This window comes from Astyanax mexicanus, chromosome 1 (assembly GCF_023375975.1).
Source record: "Astyanax mexicanus isolate ESR-SI-001 chromosome 1, AstMex3_surface, whole genome shotgun sequence".
In the NCBI taxonomy this organism is placed as follows: domain Eukaryota; kingdom Metazoa; phylum Chordata; class Actinopteri; order Characiformes; family Acestrorhamphidae; genus Astyanax; species Astyanax mexicanus.
In genome coordinates, this window is record NC_064408.1 from 34188740 (window position 1) to 34210941 (window position 22202).

General features: G+C 39.0%; 1 protein-coding gene across 1 annotated transcript in view; it reads left to right on the forward strand.

Moving 5' to 3' along the window:
• Window positions 1–14871: 14871 nt before the first annotated feature.
• The window catches only part of mtnr1c (melatonin receptor 1C), a 65210-nt gene continuing 57879 nt past the window's right edge, over window positions 14872–22202 (forward strand). The window contains exon 1 of the mRNA XM_007257494.3: window positions 14872–15739. Within this exon, the coding sequence (XP_007257556.3) occupies window positions 15541–15739 (199 nt within the window). The 5' untranslated portion in view covers window positions 14872–15540. The remainder of the gene's footprint in view (window positions 15740–22202) is intronic.

Below are 22202 nucleotides of genomic sequence, written 5' to 3' on the forward strand. Positions count from 1 at the left end.
CTCTGTCCGCTTAAAGCCGTCCCACCAGCCCAACGAAGGTTCAGTATCTCTTACATTTTAAAACAGGTTTACAAAAAATCTAAAATAACCACATGTGAACCACTTACACACTACAATTAGATTATCAGAATCTGAACATGTTGTGGACATTCCTACATATGTCATTCTTTTAATACAGCCAAATTAAAAACCATTTTCTATATCTTTTTTTTTATTTAAGATTTCATGTCTTTTTTGTAATAAATGCACTCTTTTATATGATATATTTTTTATTTATTTAATGGATTTATAATTGAACAAAGAGTGCACAAATTCTGCAAAATGGTTGGTTACCTAAAAATGGTATTATGAGCTTTTACTAAAAGGACTAGTCCTAAGGGGCCTACACAATACATTTTAATTAATACTTCTTCCTTTTGATCACTCCACCCCTGGTCAGTTCAGTTAATGTCGGTCCTCTCCACATTTCTAGTTAAACTGAGTCACAAGCTGTAATTTTTTTTATTTTAAAAGGTTTAATCTGTGTGTTTTATTTCGGAGTATTTTTAAGCAGCTATCAGAAAAATCTCATCACAGTTTCCATGATTAGACTACCGTTACCTTTCTTTTAGAAAAATCGCTGCATGTATGTTTTAACATCAGCAGCTCCGACTAGCTGCCTGAACTCACAGCGAGGAGGGCGGGGCTTCCCCACACTGACCCTCCTTGCAAGCTGATTGGCTGTTTCTCCTGAAAGGCGGGACTTTCTCCTTGAACCGGCTCCACGATTGGTTAAGAGACACAGCGCGGTCAGTGCCCTGTATCCTCAATAATATATATATTTTTATTTTAATAAAATACGGGAAATTTACGGGAAAATACTAATACGGGAGGACGGCGGGAAAGAGGAGTAAAATACGGTAGTTTCCCGGCCAAAACGGGAGACTTGACAGGTATGACTTTAACCATATATATTTTTTATTGTTTTGTTTACGAAGTGACCTAATTAAATACTTGATTTTAATTTTAATTTAAATTTACTTTTCAGTCCCTTTAAGTTGTAAATGATCAGATGCATTGTAAATGAGGGTTACACTCAATGTTTTAATGAAAAAAAAATAAAGGTTAATTGAACTTGGCTTTTTTATTACTACAACCTTTAAAAGATTCAATAAATATAGAAAGCATGGATGATATTTATCAACATTTAATTTACGAAATTAATATTTCCTAAATAGGAACATCACATTCAAAATAAAGTTTATAGTGGAGACAATTAAAAATCAACAATTACATCTTTATGTTACACCTTATGTAACTAGCTTTATCAGAAGAAAAATTGTATACATCTTTCCAAAATAAATTGTTGAAAAACAAAATACATTTTTTAATTATTTTTTTCTAAATCTTTTGTGCAGAATGAACAGTTCTGTTCTATATCTGTAAACAGTAATAGTAGTTGTATAGTAGTAGTATTTTCATATGCTCATATGAGAAGCTCATATGTATTAATTCAGGTTTCAAAATTAGCATAGCATGTTTTTTTTACTGCAACTGTCAAAGTTATGTTCTATTTTTAGAGATACTATCAGCAAACATAGAAATTTAACATCTCATTGAAGAGCGTACTAGCATCTAAACATGTCTGTCTCAGATTTATGTCTATTTTCACATTGCTGCAAAATATATCAATATAATACAACATACTAAACATAATAGTTATTTTTAAATGTGCCATAAAATTAATTTATTTATTTACTCAAATTCATGAGTGTATCATGAAGCGTCTGTTTTCCCCTCATTTTTGCCCTTCCTGGTCCTTTGGTCTGTCATGTGACCTGTAACAGAACCTGTGGTCCTGTTTTGTTTTAGTCTTTGTCTCCTCCTTAACATGGGTGTCATTTAAGCTCAGTTTAAAAGTTTAATTTTAACCTGCTTTATCTATTCACTGTGTTTGCTTCATTATAATAAAGAATTTATTCACTTCAACTTCAACTTTTTTCCAACTTTAATGAAAATACTAGCTTCACCATGGTTAACAGTTAGTGTTTTTGGGGGTTTAATGTCTCATCTTTACTCATTTGCCTCATCTTACCATTTTTTTTTTACCACCGTTTTTCAGAATATGGTTAATCATAGAGTGAATAAGGGGAATTAGGACATTTCTGGAGATTTCTCGTCATTAATGGAACAAACTAATCAAACAAATAATCAATAAGCAATCAATAATCAAAATCTCTAATACTGAAGATGTTCATTTTGATTTTGTGGTTTCACACCTATGGCTTAACAAACAATGTTTTTGATAGTTTCCTTGTATAGCTAAACTGTCCCATTTGACCCTGTTCCCCAGTCACCCTTAATTCACCCTACAATTGTTTAAATAATACAATTTGTTCAGAAACAGATTCAAGAGACATTTCTGTTTCTACACTTTACAAATCACCAATCATTCTTTTCAGATCTTTACTGAGTTCCTTGGATTTTTCCATTGTATTGTTTGCTGGTCAATCCAAAGATCACTATCAAACAAACTCTTTTTATGTGGACCAAGAGAAGCTAACAGTTTTTAATAGGCATTTAGCTTGCTTGGGTAAAAAGGTTTTGGACATTTCTATATTAATTCCATGAATTATTAATAAAAGTAGATGTTTTCAACCCTGTAAACATCAACCCTGTGTTAATTAAAATACATTTTGCACCAATTTTGATTTATTGTATTCACTATGTACTTTTTACACTCATTCTGCTCAATGTCATGATATGTTGAGTGTATGCAAATTTCTATTATTTGTATTTGTATTATTTTATTATGTGTATTATTTGGTCCTTATTACATTGTGTTGTTTTAATTGGTGAAGTAATTTTAATTGTCATTGTGAATTAAATGTTCTATATTAATACATTGCCTTTCTTATATAAACACATTAGGGTGGAAAGTACTTCTGTTTTACTTCTGTTTCTGTTTTTCTCATAGTACATTCTGAAATTAAGAAAATACTGCTCATATTGACTTCAGTCACGTGTAATCTGCGAATATTGTGGATCTGCTAGAAGATAAAGTTGAAAAAAAAGTCAAACAGCGTCAATAATTTAAGCTAAATGGCTTGGCTGTGGGCAAGTGAAGTTGAACTTGAGCGCATGAGACCTGACCTAGAGCTGAGAGTAAATGACAGCAGCCTGAGCTGCAGCAGAAATATGATTCCTTATATCCTCTATTTACTGCTTTTATATTTTCAGTTAATATTTCAAAACCAGCGTATATACCATGATTGAAAAAAATACTATTTGTAAAGCTTTTGAGAGTTTATAGTCTTTTCTTCACCAGTCTGTTAATAAAACTACTTGAAATAATGCCTTATTTCTTTTTTAGGCCACTTACAAAGTAAGGTCATTCTGTCATTTAACTTTAGACTCCAGTTTTTCTACTTTACACTGATTTAAAGGTTAACATGTCTGAAGAGAAATTGCTAAATAAGTGAACTATACTGAATATAGGTCTCATCTTTCATAATCTTGCAACCTATTCCATTTTATTTAGGATTTCAAAATGTGCCATATTTACCCAAATAGCAAATTTTTATATGCAGTCCCTGAGTAGGCTGATGTTAAGAGAAACACAAAGAACATAGTTATAAAACACAATTTAAATAATCAATACAGCACACACAAATTAGATAAATATACAGTAATATAGAACATGTAATGACATCATGCTGACAAAGCTGTGTGCTCAATAACCATTTTTCTTTTCAGTTTTTTAGAGAATAAACCTTAGTTGTAAACCTTTTTACTTTAGCTGCAAGGTCATGTGATGCACAGAAGGAAAGAACAGACTTTTTAATAATACAGTGTGATTACTAACACTAAGATAAATAAGTACAGATTTGTGCTTAAAAGAGTTCAAAGCTTGTCGCCGGGGTGTTTTTCTTTTTTCTTTTTTTTTACCAGTTACCAGTTATATATATATTGTTTATTAGTACAATGATACACATTATCGAATATACCTTTTGGCTGGTTAAATGGTACAAATCTGTACTTCCTGCTGTTAGGAAAAACTTTGTACTTCAGAGGGAACATCTGACCCTGTAAAGACCAATATTATACATTATATACCTTTATATATACCTTTTAGGGTACAATTATTAAGCATACCTTTGAGTACAAGAAAATACCTCTGTTTTTTTGTGTGTGTATAATAAAAGAGCCAGAGAGCAGTGAGCACTGTGCAGCCTGTCGTTTATTATTTGAATGCATATAGAAAACTGTATCATCTGCATATATGACAAGTTAGACCGAGGTGACAGATATTTGGAATGTCTTTAACATATAAATTGAGCAGCAACAGGCCTTATATTTATTCCTGGGGAACACCAACTTCGTGATTCAAGTATCTATATGTTGAATTAAAAATTTATACACATTGTTTTTTTTATTTAAATAAAACTTCAATAAATATGAATTATAATATCAATTTAATTGCTAATGGTGAGATGTAAAAAGTTATCAATTGATTTAGCTACATTTTGTGATTTGCTATGTCAGACACTCTTCATAAATCAAGGAAAACTGCAGCAACACTTTAATATTTTCTAAAAAGAAGCACTTTTCAGTTTCAGGGGAATAAATAGAGCCTCCTCAAACTAAACTGTCAAGGATGGAGTGTCACTTGGCTATTGTTAATATATGAAGCCAGCTGTTCAGCTGCACATTTTTCTGTGACTTAAGACAGAACAGGGAGGATTCTCATGTGCAGATAGTTGTTAACATCCGCTTAATTTTCTAGATTTGTGTAAAGATATAATTACACCATGCTTCCAGATGGCAGGGAAAAATCGATATTCGTATGACTGATTAATAACACATTAATAATGGGCTTACGAAAATGTTTTGAGAAAGAAAGAAATAAAGAAATCTTTCCATGCCACCAGAATCTAAAGCAGTACAGTCCAGACTATGAAATATGATTTGTTTAGGTATTATGAAATGTACTAAAGACTTTGGCTTTATGGAATTCCTTTATCAACAGTTTAAATTTGAATATTTTAAACCAGGCTATGGATGGAGGAACCACTTTAGAACACTTACACGGGCCAGTGCATATTGCCACATAATGCATTTGTGTTTATCAGCAGCAGCACTGAAGAATAATCAGTAATTAAATCTCAAAAGCAGGAGATATGACTGCAGCTCTGTAGTTCAGTAGAAGCAATTGTATAATGCATATTTATGGGTCTTGTTGGAAGAAGTGAGCAACATCAAAATTTCATTACACGAGTGAACCGAAGGGATTGCGCATGACTCTGCAGGATTTTACAGCATTCCAGTAAAAACAGTTAATGTCTGGTTAACAGCGTTTAATGTGGGCTGAGACAGGTTGACATTTCTTAAACAGAAGCAATGCTTAATTGGGGTCATTTGGGGATCTGTAAATCTGTACAACACGATGTTGTTTTTAATCATTTTTGGGATGTTAAAGGACTGCACCAATTAGTGAAATGCTGAAGGGCATAACTTTGATCTGCTGTGCCTTGAACATTAAGCTGAGGGAGCTGTCTTTGGTCAAGGGCAAACGGTACATGAAAAAATGAAACAGCAGCAATTACAACTGATAAACTGATGAACTAATGAAGATCATGTAAAATATGCCAACTTTAATGGGATTTGAATAATTTACTTATATTAGAGACAGGGCTGGCACAATAGCACTTTTCATGTCTGAAACTGATACTGTAACCTTGACTATCTGCTGATACAGATATTAATTAGATACCAGATCTTTTATCTCCCTTCTCTGAAACTAAACTTTTAATTATACATTCGTCTGAATGTACTTTGCTCAACACAACCATCTATGTAACATAATGCTCCACCTGTGAATTATTATTATTTTTTAAACTATTTAGAAACAAGTTCCAAATATTTTCTTGAACAATGCGTAATGTATAATCATCCTTCTGAGATCTCCTTGGTTGATCTTCTAGAGTACCCTGATTTTTTCTTATTATACAATGTGTGCTGTTTAATGTAGACACAGGAAAGATACCAGTCAATCATGAACACTACACAAAAAATCTGCCCTTTGGAATACTCTTACTCCCTGTAAGTTCATTTTCAGGAGTATAGTCTGAACTCTTTTGGGAGTTGAAGCACTTATCCCATCTAGATTGTAATTACCTCATGGAATTGGGGAATATTCACTCAATACAAAACATTTAAGCATTTGTTTCCTGTGTGAAGGACTTTAGGTTAATATTACAATGGTTTTTATAACTCTCAATTTTACTTACTTTGTATTTTAATCTGAACTCATTTGCACAGAGAAAAAAATGCTTAAAAGTTTACGTATTGAGTAAATATTCCCCATTACATAGGAACCCGATTACATCAACCACAAAGTTATTTTATTGCAGTTCTCAGCCAGCATGAAGTCACACTTTTCATTAAATAAAATGGTGACTTGTTCTTATGGCCTACAACATTGTGGTCAGGCAACTAACTAAGTAAATAAAACTGTAATAAAAAAGATTTTTTTTTTAAGTCAAACAAGTGCTGGATGTTAATCTACACAGATTTTTCTCCTAAAAACTTTATTTGGGTGAGTAAAGCTGTTACAGTTGTTCACAGTAAGCTTAGATTCCCAAATTTCTTCAGCATTAGCCGGGGTTAGGAGCAGGCTACAGGCCGATAATACTCACCTCTGAACAGGGAGGAAAAAGAGAGCAGAATTAGTGGGTAATGCTAATGCTGCTCCAGCCCCGGTGCTGGAGAACTAAACTGAAACTCCTGAATAATGCTGCACTTTGGCAGGGTGTCACAGTTTAGCTCATGTCTGTCATGTTTCTCCCTCATTTGGTCTCGTGTGCTCCGCCTCTGACCCTGTGCCAGCGGCTCCGGCCGCCTCTGACCCTGTGCCCGCGGCTCCGGCCGCCTCTGACCCTGTGCCCGCGGCTCCGGCCACCCCTGTGCCTGCTCCCAGAACTAAGCACACCCCCAGGTCGTGTGCTTCCAGACCTGCTCCAAGATCTCCTGCTTCAGCCCCTCGAACTCTGCCCAGGCTGGTTCCGCAGACTTTGAACTTCAATCCTGGGATCCAGTCTATGTGTGTATTTGTACCCATGAGGGGGAGTTATGTCACAGTTTAGCTCATGTCTGTCATGTTTCTCCCTCATTTGGTCTCGTGTGCTCCTGCCCCTCTGTTTACCTGTCATGTTTCCCAGCCATGTGCTATTGTTGTGTTTTGGTCCTGTCTCCGCCCTAGCCCCACCCTGTCATTAGTTATTTGTAACCCCGCCTCCTCTTGATTGATCCCTCCATGTGTATATAAGCCCCTTTGTTTCAAGCCTTCTTTGTCTAGTCTTTTGTTAGTTTGTTTGCTGTCCGTGATCAGGTTTGTTTCATGTCTCTTGATGTTTGTTAGCTTCCTGTTTTCAAGTTTAGTGTTTTGTAGTTTTGTATTCAGTGTAACTTTGGTTTATTTTGTTTGTTTGTTAATTTGTTTTAGTTTGTTAATTTAAATAAATATAATTATTCTGCACTTACGTCCATCCCCTCACTTCTGTAACACAGGGTGAATTTACTGCTCCTTACAAACCTACTGTAAAATACATAAATAAGACGCACTGACTAAAGGGCGCACTGATGATTTTGGGGGAAATTAAAGGATTTTAACTGTGATTTATAGTGTGAAAAATATGGTACCTTATTTTTGGACTGTGTCTTACCTGTTCAATAATATTTACTAAAAATATGGCACTGATTGTGTCTTTTTGAAACTTTCTGCAACACTGAATTAATAATCAACATAGACGTAGATAATATTTTGATCCTCTAAGTAACACTGTAACCCTATGTCGATTTCAGAAAATCCTCCAAATAAGGAAAACTTTGTGCGCTCATTCTGCCCCAGGAAAAGAACAGCTCACTGAAAGCTCAGTATTTCCATAATATTCTCTTCTAAATGAGTGTAATTGTTTAATGGTGCCAGTTGAAGATCCCATGAGTCTCTTAAGGATGGCACTGAATCAGCCAGACTTGGCAAAGGCAACAATCCAGAGAAGCCAAGAACCTGCTACACCAACCCCCAGTCCTGGAGACCTACCAGCCTGCCAAGTTTAGCGCCAACCCTAATCTAACACACCTGAACCTGATAATCAAGGTGTTTCTGTAAGATCTGAGAATTAGAGCCAGGTGGGTTGGAACAAAATTCAGACCAAATTGGCATCGCTCAATAACAGTCTTGTAGCCTGAAAAGGAGAACAGCCAACTCTTTATTGGTCAACTTCAGTGAAAAACAAAGTGTAACTGACAAACTAAGAACGTTTTCTGTGTTCCCCAGACATAGGACTGTATTAAAGTCTTCAGCAGTGACGTAGCTATATGGCTGAACTTCACACTCCAGCAGTGCTGGCTGTCATAAAGGGATTCATTTAGAGAACCTTCAGAGCAATGGTTTTCAAAATGGTCCTTAGGAAACCTCAGGCTTACTACATTGGTCTTTTAACAAAACTTGCTAAACATAAGTATGTTTTATTAAATATGTACTTGCTTTTTAGGAACAGTTTGAAAAAACGCAGCTCACCAGAAGCTTCTAGCAGCAGGCTCTTCATGCCATAAAAATACAGTTCCCAAATTCCTGGTGCTGAGAATTAGTAAGCTGTCCTCTTTTATCCTTGTAGACTGAACTAGTTTAATTTTTTCTGAGCCATTTAGGAAATGATACTAGGCTTGAAGACTAAATGATATTTCAAAGTGTAGGCTGCAGTTAAAGTAGGGCGAGTCTTCGTTAGAACTGTCCTATTAGGTCCACTTGGCTAGTACCGTGTTGGACCTGCTTTTGCCTTCAGAACTGCCTAAATCCTTTGTGGCATAGATTCAACAAGGCACTGGAAACATTCCTCAGAGAATCTGATCTGCATTGACATGATAGCATCACGCAGTTGCTGCACATTTTTTATTGGCTGCACATCCATGATGAATCTCCCGTTCCACCACATCCCAAAGCTGCTCTATTGGATTGAGATTTGGTGACTGTGGAGGCCATTCCAGTACAGTACAGAACTCATTGTCGTGTTCAAGAAACCCGTCTGAGATAATTTGCTAATTTGCTTTATGAAATGTCACATTATCCAGCTGGAAGTAGCATCAGAAGATGATACACTGTGGTCATAAAGGGATGAACATGGTCAGCAACAATACTCAGGTAGGCTATGGGGTTGACACAATGCTCACAATGCACAATTGGTACTAATAGGCCCAAAGTGTTCCAGAAAAATATTCCCCACCCCATTTCAGCGCCACCACCAGTCTGAACAGTTAAGACAAGGCAGGATGGATCCATGTTTTAATGTTGTTGACGCCAAATTCTGAACTTACCATCTGAATGTCGCAGCAGAAATCGTCAGAGACTCATCAGATCAGGCATGTTTTTCCAATCATCTGGTCTTTAATTTTGGTGAGTCTGTGTAAATTGTAGCCTCTGTTTCCTGTTTTTAGCTGACAGGTGTGGCATTCGGTGTGCTCTTCTGCTGCTGTTGCCCATCCGACTCAAGATTTGACAAGTCCTTGGTTATTTGAGTTACTGTTGCCGTTCTATCAGCTCAAACCTGTCTGGCCATTCTCCTCTGACCTCACTGCCACTCACTGGATATTTTCTCTTTTTCTGAACATTCTCTGTAAACCCTAGAGATGGTTGTGTGTGAAAATCCCAGTAGATCAGCAGTTTCTGAAATACTCAGACCATCCCATCTGGCACCAACAGCCATGCCACGTTCAAATTCACTTAAATCACCTTTCTTCCCCATTCTGATGCTCGGTTTGAACTGCAGTAGATCATCTTGGCCATGTCTACATACCTAAATGCATTGAGTTGCAACTAAGTGATTGGCTGATTCGACATTCGCGTTAATGAGGAGTTGGACATGTGTACTTTATAAAGTGGCCAGTGAGTATATGTGGAACAGTATAACTACACTTTGTTGTAACATTTGCGCAAACATCACACAATAATTGATGACTGTGAAGGATATGTCAGTTGCAGCTTTCAAATCATTCTTACATCTAAGTATCTACAGCTACACTTTGGAATGAAGCTATAGGGATTGGCATATCCAGACCTAAATAATCAATGCTCACAAATCAGTCATCATTATTCAGATCACGCCTAAACCCTTGTGATGAAGGGTGGGTTAGAAAATAAAGCTGGCACATAAGTCTACTTCAGAAAAGTAGCTCCCATAAGTCTCCACTTTACATTTTAAAAAGGGGAAAGCAGCTGTAGATCAGATGCATCATTACAGAGGGAAATGAAAACTCATCCTGCTAACGCACCTGAGGATCCTTCAGCAGATCCAGCACCTGGTGGAGCACTAGACCTCTGTAGTTGTGCAGCATTCTGTAGACCTCATTATGCCTGTATTTTGCATTCATTGAGGTCAAACCCTTAATTTCCTATAGAAGAAATGAACAGGTTTTTACAGTAGAAACTACAGTAGAAACGAACTGTAGTACAATGAGATTAAGCTCATTAAGCCAGCCAACACACTGAACTGACTACAGTCAAAGACCCTGAAACTGTGACTAATTTGTAAGCAATGGTGTCATCAGAGTCCAGTCATCAATACTCACCTTGCACTGGAATTGTGATCAATAAAAGCCGTGATCTGTGGAGGTTGCAGGGCTGTTTACTTACATTTACACACCTCTCAATAATGATGTGTGGGGCTCAGGGTTGCCAGGTCCAACAAAAATATCCAGCCCAAAGTTAGTCTGAAACCTCCCCTTCAGAAGCTTAAACTAGCTCAAAATATCTGTCTGTCACACATTTGAAGCAAATGGCAAATCAACTTAAAGTGTTCGACTTAGTGTTTTGTTTATAAGAGATTTATTATCAGTATTGCTATTTATCTTTTTAATTAATACTATTGTAACATTAGTGTGTTATTAGTTCTTTTATAACAGTCGTATATCCAAGTCAAGAATATTTAATAGTAACATAATTAGCAAAAAAAGAACTGACTTTTACTTAGTTTTCTGTTCTTGCCTCTCCTGAACTTGTGATTTCTGGTTACATTGTGATTTTTGGTTTCTCTCTCTTTCTCTCTCTCTCTCTCTCTCTCTCTCTCTCTCTCTCTCTCTCTCTCTCTCTCTCTCTCTTTTCTCTTCTGCTCTCCTTTTTACCCTCCTCTTTTATGTCAAAATGTTGTAATCAATCTTGGAAGTGTGATTTTAGTGTTTAGTGTTTTAGTTGTCTCCCCTGAATTGTCACCAACGACTGGATTTTCAAACAATTTTTAAATTTAATCAGTACTAAAATGAGTACTAAAATTTTAGTGGGAAATGGGGGAACCTGGAATGCCTGAACACCTGAAAAGTTTTTAGATGTTGTGAGGGCTGTAGGGGTCAACAGAATGGCTAACTGTTAAGATAGGAGCAATACGTCATATGTCACTAACTGGAGATGTGCATATTCAGAGTACAGCCCTGGCTAGTAAACGTTTTTGTGGTTTTTGGTGTGTTTGGGATTTGCACTTTCGTGCTTTTACATCTGTTACTGTAGAGTGCATTAACCTGCAAACAAAAAAAAAATGGACGGCCAGATCAAGCTCTTAACCACCATAGGGTTTTTTTTAACCACCCAAAATGACCAGCTTATCCTGGGGTGGATTTTCAATTTTCATGTACTCAAGACACTAATTCACTCATACTGTATTATTTGCATGGTCAGCAAGAAAACTATTCAGTAAATCAATTATATCTCTGATTCATGTGTTTTAAGTGAGGTATTTGCTTTGGCCTCTTCATTTACATTGAGGCTGTAATATTGACGCATGAAACAATGACTTATATAAATGAGTAAACTTTAATTATTTATATCTTACCTTACTCATATGTTACAAGATGTTTTTAGTTGTACTTACGTGCAAGGAGACAAGACATATTGTTATTTACAGCTAAGAAGTAACCAAGCCAGTAATGTGCGCATGCTCTTTACAGACATCCCATGTTGCAAAAATTAAATTCAGGGAGGTACCACCAGACCCCCGTGGCCAATGCTAAAATCTCTATTACAAACTGTACAGCAGGCAAGACTTTCACTGTTTTTTTTTACTTTTACCAGACATGGATCTACAGTATTTGGACAATGAAGTCTTTGTGATGTATCAAGAGCCACAATATTCAGGGTAATGTCAGCAGACCACCAAGAAGGACGAACCACATCCAGCAGAATTAACTGTGGACGGAAGAGGAAGCTGTCTGAAAGGGATGTTCGGGTGCAATCCAGGATTGTATCCAAAAAACATAAAACCACAGCTGCCCAAATCACGGCAGAATTCAATGTGCACCTCAACCCTCCTGTTTCCACCAAAACTGTCCGTCGGGACAATGAATTATTAAATTAAATTATTATAAATGAATTTAATAAATTATTATAAAACCAGGTGTTTCAATTTCATTGTCTAACCCCTGTACTTTACAAAAGTCAGAAGTGAAATGAGTTTTGATGGAAGCGGTAGATAATGCGGTAGACTCCCGCAACTTCTGGGAGACTTGGCAAGTCTGTCTCTAGCAGCATTCTGTCTTCTGCTCCAGACAGCACTGGTGGCCATGTTATGAAGCTAAAGAAAGACAGAGAGGCAGCATGAATCTTTTCTTTAAGTCTCATATCTGAACTGAGCTGTTTCAGATAAATATGATTGTTTTTAGGGTGTGCCTTATGTCTGGGCAGAGCAACCTTGATGACTAAAACTTTGACCTTTGCCACTGGCTCCTGGCACCGTTTATTTGCATGCCTTTCCTTTCTCACTCGCCAACAGTGTGTAGTCATTCCCCCCAGGCTACCTTCCCTCATGTGCTCACTTGTAAGTTATACCCTAGCGCAACTGCCTGACCTCAGAGTTGGAGGCTGCAGGAGCAAGTTAACACTTTCTCTTCTGCTGAGAGTAGTGTAAGTTGGCTAAAGGCCACAGTGACCACTCATGCACTAATGTACAGTTATGCTGTTGAAATAGGAAATGGCACTAACTCGCAGTGTTAAATAAAAGCAAATTTAATTTAAGTGATGTCAGCTTTAGAGTTAGTAGTAAGTTAGTGGTAATGGATTACATGTAAAATAAATAAAATATAGACAAAATAACATTACAGCTTAAACAGGATCACTACTCTTACTGTCTTTGTTTCGAATCAAGTTTGTGTTAGTGAAACCCTACTGTTGCAGTTGTAATTGGTGTTTTTCTTCAATGACACACACAGAGCTAGTTTAGAGCTAATAGTCCCCCCCAGTGAATAATCTTAAGCTTATGGGTGCTATTCCAGTATAGAGTGCAGTAAAACTGGAACACAAATGTCTATAGAACTTTTTCAAAGTGAAAAGGAATGAAGAGGAATGTCACTGTCCAATGATAATCAAGCCTTTCAGCAGTAAATACTGTCTCAACTTCAAAAGACTCAAATTTGAAGAAAGTTATGTAAATCAGCACTGAATCCACATAGACAAGATGAAGCAGGTGAAGCAGCACTTTTAATATGCATATAATTGTGGTAATCATAGATAAGTTCTGTTGCCACTAATAGTCTCTGTACACACAGCAAAGTCTGAGACGTTAGTGAAGACATCTTTTAGGGTTCCCCGGGTAAATTTCGTTGTGACTCACTTCTGTTGTGTTGTGGCTGTATTTGCAGAGCACTTCTCTGTTTGCAGCATATTTCTGTATTTGCAGCACCTGTGTTGCCATTTTGATTGATGTGTTTGTGCTTTTGCAGCTCTTTTCAATTTTCAGTGTGTTGGGCTTTCTCTTCCATCGTAGTGCAGTCTACGGCCGTCCTCCCTTTTAAATAAACAAAATTTAGAGTCTAAAGTGCTAATATATAATTTTTCCATTTGTCAAACATAAATTTCATAGGCCTGAAAGCCAACAATAAAGAGTGAGTGAATCATTCGTTTCAGCAGAAAACATACAGAGAAATTCCCAGAAAAAGATGAATCTAAATAGAAAAGCTCATACAACTCTTTGTTAACCAAAAGTTTGAGGTGTGGAAAATGTTAATTTTTCATTTAAGTGTTATTTATCTTTGTCTTCTCTTTCGTATTTGTGCAGATATTGGCTACATACAAACTTTCTGATTGTTTGAAGATTATTATCACCTTATATATAAGGTTGATTGGCATCATAATTAATTAAGTTGTAGTATACTGTATTATTTGTTAAAAGACTAGTTGTTGGGCTTAATATATAACCTAACAAACTTGCAGCATACAATTTATACTACTCAATACTATTTTTTACACAGAAAAGAACAGGCTTTTATATGTGATGGGACCTAGGTGAAATTTGACCTTTTTGAGAGTTTGACACCACCTGAAACAATATTTCACTTACTGTAAAAGCTGGCGTTCCAAATAGAACCACACAAACAAATAAACAGTTACTTTTATATTTAAGCATATTTCAATAAGATGTAATATCAGATACACTCCCTGGCCAACAAAAAAAAAAGTTGCCACAAAAAAAGGTCACACAATAATATTTAGTTGGACGTCTTTTGGTTCTAGTCTATCCCTGTTGGTTTATATGTTTTTTTAGGTGAGATTAACTAATTTGATTATACAGTGGATGTGGGCTGGTGTCATCAGTAAAGAAAAAAATCATTAATGGAACCTGGTCTATAAACAGTATATTCAGGTAATCAGCCGAGCTCATTCTTTCAGCACTGTTGCTGAACGTAGACTTCAGCAACTGGTAAGATTAGGTAAGAATAACTAATATGATTATACAGTGGATGTGGGCTGGGTTTCTGAGCCCCATTGTCAGAGGATCTCTCCACCCTTGAGGAGGGGTGTCCACATTCCAAACAGCTCACCTGCTGCATAGGTTTGACGGTGTAGTGAAGCTGAGACTGAACGCGCTGTTTTAAAATGTGGCGACCTTTGATTTTGAGTGGAATTTTTTTTCTGGGGGGTTTTCCCTCTGTTTACAGGGTTAGTGAAAAAGTCTGTAGGTTGTTAAACCTAGTTGAGTTTATTTTAGTACTAAACTGTTGAAAGTAGCTTGGAGTAAGGGAGTAATTCCAGTTTTTCTCCTGATATCTTTATAACCCTTAATAACCTTTTCGGCTCTTGTCCGCCGTGGCGCTGAGAGGCAGGTAATCACTGCGTGTTTGTTCTATCCGTTCTGACATTTCTTGCTGACATTTAGCGCTGCCGACAGTACCGCGAGCTCGTGCGTTAATCTGGGGGGAGCGCGCGGAGCCGGAGCGCCGCCGCTGCTGCTGCTGCTGCTTGTTGCTGTGAGTCGAGGGCGGCGCGTGCAGGACCGGATGGGCATCTCGCGGGGACTCTAAACTAACCCGGCGCGCGACTCACGGTCTCTTTTTTTTTGTCTGTTTGATTTTGCGCTCTCCTCTCCTGTCTGATGCCGCGGAAACGGGGACGATGCGGGAGGGCACGCGGAGTCGCTCGCGCGGAGCCCGAAGCGCAGCCGTGAGAGCGAGCGCTCGAGCCCAGCCGCTGCGGATGACCGCGGGCGCGCGCGAGCAGCTTTCGCCTGACTTGCACCGCGCGGGATGGCGCTGGAGGGGAACGCGAGCTGCGCGGACTGCGTGTCCCAGAGCGCGCGGAACAGCAGCCCGGGCGCCCAGGCGGCGTCCGGCCCCGTGACCGGCACGCTCGCGGGCATCCTCATCTTCACCATCGTGGTGGACATCGTGGGAAACCTGCTGGTTATCCTGTCCGTCTGCAGGAACAAGAAGCTGAGGAACGCAGGTGAGCGAGCAGGACCACTAAACACCCACTCCAGCTGATTCACCAGTTTGCTGACCACTAGTCCGTATGGTACGTTTTTGTTTCAGTTTGAGGGCTTAGTTGCTTTACAAGCTTGAGCAAACTGACCAAACAGGATTTCCAGTAAAAAAAAAAAGCAAGCTTGACCACATGCTGTTGGACCAGATTGACCAGTAAGATCAAGCTGGATGATCACCATGACCAGCATTATCAAGCTGGTCAACCAGCATGACAAGCAAAACAAACCTAGAACAGGGAAACAAGGCTGGCTGACCATCATGACTAAGCTGGTTGATCACCATAACAAGAATGACCAAGTTGGTTTATCACCATGACCACAATCACCAAGCTGGTCAACCAGCATGACCAGTTAAAACAAACTGGTAAACACCATGACCAGTATGAATAAACTATACAATCAGCATGGCAAATAAAACCAACCAACCTGGTTTATCACCATAACCAACAATACCAAGCAGGTTCATAACGATGACCACAATGACCAAGCTGGTTGATTACGATGACCAAGTAAAACTGGTTAATTAGCATGACCAGCATGGCCAGGCAAAACAAACCAAACTAATTTGACAGTATGACCAATCTTGAACACATGGTGTTTGACCAGCATGACCAGTAAGATCAAGCTGGTTGAACACCATGACCACCATGATCACACTAGTCAATCAGTATGACAACCAGTAAAAACAAAACTTCACCAAGGTCAAATTAATACATTCAGTAAACTGGCCAAGAACTGGTTAACAAGTTAGCTTACCTGCATTGGCAATGTTTTTATCTGACTTACCACCTTTTGAACCAGTTTGACCATCACATACCAGCTTAGACCATCCCAAAACTGCAACCAGTGAAAGCTAGTCTTGAATAAAAGTAAGTCTTCAGAACTTCAATTGCAAGGGGTCCAAGCACCTAATCACGCCTATATTCTGTTACACTGGCTTTAAATGAGATGTGTGTGTGTGTGTGTGTGTGTGTGTGTGTGTTTAGCTCTATGTGTTTTTTAGCTTCTACCATTTTGAGATTGATTTGTTTATATTGGTTTACAGATTGTATTAAAAATTCAAATGCAAATGCCCAGAGCTGATTTTTGAATGCAGAGGTTGATATTATAATATATCATATATATATAATTGGCATACACACACTCACACACATGCTCACAGCAGCATTTACACACATGTGCACATGTGTGCTCACACACCAGTACACCCTAGTGTGTGTGTGTGTATGTGTGGGAAGGGTGATGTTGTGCATGTTCAGAACTATGCCAGATGTGCAGAGGATTGGCACAAGTCACTCAGGACTCAAATCCCTCGGAGAAGCCTCTTGCGAAGCTGTAGACCAACTACACAGCAGCTCATGCATTAATAAAAATGACAATGAGCTTTATAACACACACTGACTTGTATTCCACTGGAATGCCCTTCCTTATGCTCCTTTAGCTGCTGTGTTTTCACACACTTGCTTTGCATTATTACATAACACATGGTACATGGAAACCTGCATAGCAACATAAACTGTGTTTCATAATGCCAGTGCTATACAGTGGCATATGAGATGTGGCACTGTGATATAGCGCACTTATGTGGAGCAACTAACACTGACAGATGAGTTTTAATGAAGTGATGGATGAGCGTGGAACTCAGGACTGTAAAGAGAGACTGCCAGCTTGTTTGTGTATGTCTGTGTGTGTGTGTGTGTATCTATTTGTTTTTATACATTTTCTGGACAAAAATGTCCCATTTACAGAAGCTTCAGAAAGCCAGCAATACAGTAAAATTTTACTGTTTGCAAAGCAGTGTTTTTATTAATTAACCCTAAAAGTGTTTTAATGAGGTTAAAGTTTAGGGTTTATTTCCAATAAAGGAATTTGGTAAATATGTATAAATATTTGTTGCTGTGACAAAAAATCTAGTTTTACTCTTTGCTGTTTTTAACTTTTTTGACATGATTTAAATAATGAGTAAATGAGTAAATTTTTGAATTCTAAAAAATATATATAAAATAAAATACATACATACTAAATTGCATTAAATGTTAAAATAGTAAGAGATGCAAGGATTTCGCATGACAGCATAACTCCTGTACAAGTGTTGTTTTGGAGTTTTTTGAATGTTAGCAACAATATATATATATATATTTAAATACAAATTGAAGACTTTTGTAATAAACATGAGACCTATCACTATTACTATCATTATTACATACATTCAAAGACAGATAATCATAACATATCGATACTTACATTTATGATATATTTAAGGACAGATTATTATTATTTAAAGATACTTAGATTTATATGATCTATTTAAAGACAGATCAGTATTATTTTTAGATACTTACATTTATAAAATTGACATTGCAAATGTTCTGTTTTTTCAATGATATAGAGTCAGCGCTGAACACTCAAAACCAGTAATTGGTCCTTTAATCAGGCATTTAAATGGCTTTTTAAAAGGTAAATAAGAGCGTTTTTTTTTCTCGGATTAAAAGTGTGAATTCAGCTGTAACTGGAAATATCTGTGCAAAACTGTGCTGGACTGAGATGCACAGCTTTTGAATCATGCGTTTACAAGCACGTGCCCAACCATATGGATTGAGGCCATGCGGTTACCTTGTGTTTACTCCTGCCCCCTCACCCTCATGCTCCTCCTCGCACTTCTTATGCAGCAGCAGCCTGTCACTTACAACGCTACGTATCTACTGTATCTACTTGTGTCAAGAACCAAAACAATGCAACATGATGTGTTTGATTTAATTTCCTTAAGTGACATTGCACGTCTTGCGATGTGACAATTGTGCATGCTCACATCGCGATGATGATGATGCTTAAATGATATATCGTGCAGCCCTAATATATATCTACTTGGACATATCTTTGATGTCAAATTCTATATCCTGACATGTTACAAAAACCAGCATGTGTGTGTGTGTGTGTTACTCCAGAGTTCTGTGCACAAGTCATCTGCTGCTATCAGTGGCAGTCTGCTGAACACCAGGTTTTAGAAACTGTTGAAAAAACCCTTACAAAGGTGGCAGACGGTAATCAGACTCAGCAGAGAGCAAACATGCCCACGCATTCGTCTCAGACCCATTTCACATATTAAACACCGCATTCACACTCAACCTACAGAAATGTTTACTTTATACAGACTTTAATATTTATATCTTTGGACAATATCTGAATATCCCAACAAGAATCTTAGAATTTATTTGATATTGTTTTGAATAAGAAATTAAATTACGTGCAGTGAATGTAGGAATTGATCTGTAAGAGACAGTTGTGCTTATTTAGTGATTTATCTGATGGATGGGGTTAATTAAGTGCTTTAGGGGTGTGTGCGAGTAAAAGTGCTACTAGAATGATTACACTTAGTCTGGATCGTTTCCATATGCAGCTCTTATTAGATGTGTGCATTTGGCTCTGTGTGAGACAGTACCACCTGCCTGCGTCATTTCATTGTCTGCAGATTTACAAACACACACACACACACACGTATACTTTGGAATTACAACACAATTATGAATATACCATAGTGGAAATAGTGAGCTGATAACTTTGGAACTGCAGTGATGCTGGACATTTGTAACCTTTTTTCTATTTTTCTGCATAAATATGAGCTAAAACATCATTAGATTATCACAGAAGTCCTAAAAGTAGATACGAAGAACTCGTTTTTTCAAGGATTCAAGGATTCCAAGGATTCAAGGAGATTTTATTGTCATTCGCATCACATATGGTACATGAGGTGGAACGAAATTGTGATCTTGCGATCCAGTTTTACACCAAAGAGCTGTTATTAATAGATATATAGATAAAAAAAGAATACAATAAAAGAAATAGAATATACAAAATAGATAGATAAATATCCCAAAGAATAAAAAAAATAAATAGAGAGTAGAAAGGTTCAGCAACATGAAGTCCAGAGTGCAAGTGTGCTATAGCAGCATGATAATGTGAATTAGAGCAGTGGAGATAAAGTGTCTCAGTGAAAGTGACCATGTTGGTAAACAGTAAACAGTAATTTGTCCTTGGTGTCAGTGCAGTGTGTTTGTTAAGTGGAGTTTAAGAGTCTTACAGCTTCCGGAATGAAGCTGTTTCTGAGTCTTGTTGTTTTGCACTTAATGCTCCGCAGCCTCCGGCCTGAGGAGAGTGGGACAAAAAGTGCGTGTGCTGGGTGGGTGGGATCCTTCCTGATGCAGGTGGCCCTTTTCCTGCACCTGGAGGTGTAAATGTATGTGGTGCTGGGGAAGCTAACTCCAACAATCCTCTGTGCAGCCTTCACCACCCTCTGCAGTGCTTTCCTGTCTGCAGCAGAGCAGCTTCCATGCCACACATTGATGCTGGAGCACACGACGCTCTCCACCACACATCTGTAGAAGGAGGTGAGGACTGCGCTCCCGAGTCCAGCTCGTCTCAGCCTCCTGAGGAAGTAGAGCCGCTGATGTGCCTTCCTGACCAGAGTGGAAGTGTTGTTGCTCCAGGTGAGGTTGCTGGTCAGGTGCACACCCAAGTACCTGTAGCTGTCAACCACTTCCACCGCAGATCCTCCAATGTGCAGGGGGAGGTGGGCATGCTTGCCCCTTCTGAAGTCCACAATCATCTCCTTTGTTTTTTTTTACATTGATGCAGAGGTTGTTTTCTCTGCACCAATCCTCCAGGTGTTCCACCTCCTGCCTGTAGCTGGACTCATCTCTGTTCGTGATGCATCCAACCACTGCCGTGTCATCCGCAAACTTCACAATATGACAGCCTGGATGGAGAGGTGAGCAGTCATATGTGAGCAGTGTGAACAGGAGGGGGCTCAGCACACAGCCCTGAGGGGAGCCAGTGCTGAGGATTATGGAGGGGGAGGAGATGTTGTGAATCCTCACAGACTGCTGTTGGTCAGGAAGTCTAGGACCCAGTTGCACAGGGAAGAGCTCAGTCCAAGTGAGGAGAGTTTGGTTATCAGTGTCTGAGGAATCATGGTGTTGAAAGCAGATGTGAAGTCCACAAAGAGCATCCGAACGTAGGAATCCTTCTGCTCCAGGTGGGTGAGGGCAGTGTGGACCACGGAGGAAATGGCATCCTCTGTGGATCGGTTCTTCCTGTATGCGTACTGGTGTGGATCCACAGTGATGTTGATGGTGGCTTTGATGTGGGTCTGAACCAGTCTTTCAAAGCACTTTGTGACTATCGGAGTGAGGGCTACTGGCCGGTAGTCATTCAGACCTGTCACTGTGGAGCTCTTGGGGACCGGGATGATGGTGGCGGTCTTCAGGCAAGTGGGGACAGCTGCCTGGATGAGGGACGCGTTGAAAATGTCGGCCAGGACGTCCGAGAGCTGGTCTGCTCAGTCTTTTAGCACCTGTCCGGGGATGTTGTCCGGGCCGGCAGCTTTCCGGGGGTTAATCCTCCTCAGCGTCCTCCTTACTTCTGCTGGTGTCACGCTGAGGGGCTCCTCTCCTGGTGAGTGTGGGAGTCTGGTGCTGGGGGGTGTGTCAGGGTTCTCAAAGCGGGCGTAGAACGTGTTGAGAGCCTCAGGCAGGGATGGGTCTTTGGAGCTTTGTGCAACGTTAGATTTGTAGTCCGTGATGCACTTGATGCCCCTCCACATGCTCTGTGGATCCTGGGAGGAAAAGTGTCCGTGGATTTTCTGAGCATATGCAGCTTTTGCCCTCTTAACTGCAGCAGTCAGCTCTCGTCTAGCCCTCCTGAGTTCATCCGAGTCTCCAGATCTGAAGGCAGCATCCCTGGCTTTCAGCAGGGAACGCACCTCTGCGTTCAGCCAGGGCTTCTGGTTTGGGTAGCAAGTCACAGTCTTGGTAGTAGTGACATCCTCCACACACTTGCTGATGTACCCGAGAACAGCAGATGTGTACTCCTCCAGATCCAGCTCCCCCTCACACTCAGCAGCCTCCCTGAAGACCTGCCAGTCTGTGCAGCCGAAGCAGTCCTGCAGCACAGCGGCGCCGTCACTGGGCCACACCGTGATGGTTTTCTGTGTGGGTTTTGAGCGTCGCAGTGGGGGGTGGTATGCGGGGACCAGCATGATGGAGATGTGGTCCGATAGCCCGAGGTGGGGGCGGGGGAAGGCTTTGTAAGCCTAATTAAGCCTAATTAATAAATAGGATAACAAATATATATATATAATTTATTTTGTTATTTATTTATTAAGGACAAAATCCAATATGATATATTTGTGACTTACAAAAGTATGTGAAATAGCAGGTGTAAGTGGGCACCCTGTTTTATTTAAAGAACAAGGATTTATTAAAGTCTGCTCTTCACAGCACATGTTTGTGGAAGTGTATCATTGCATTAACAAAGTACATTTCTAAAGAATCTTGATGGATCAGGCTGGAAAATGTTACAAAACCATCTCTAAAGGGTTTTGACTCCATCAATAGTCACACATTGTGTACAAATGGAGGAAATGTAAGA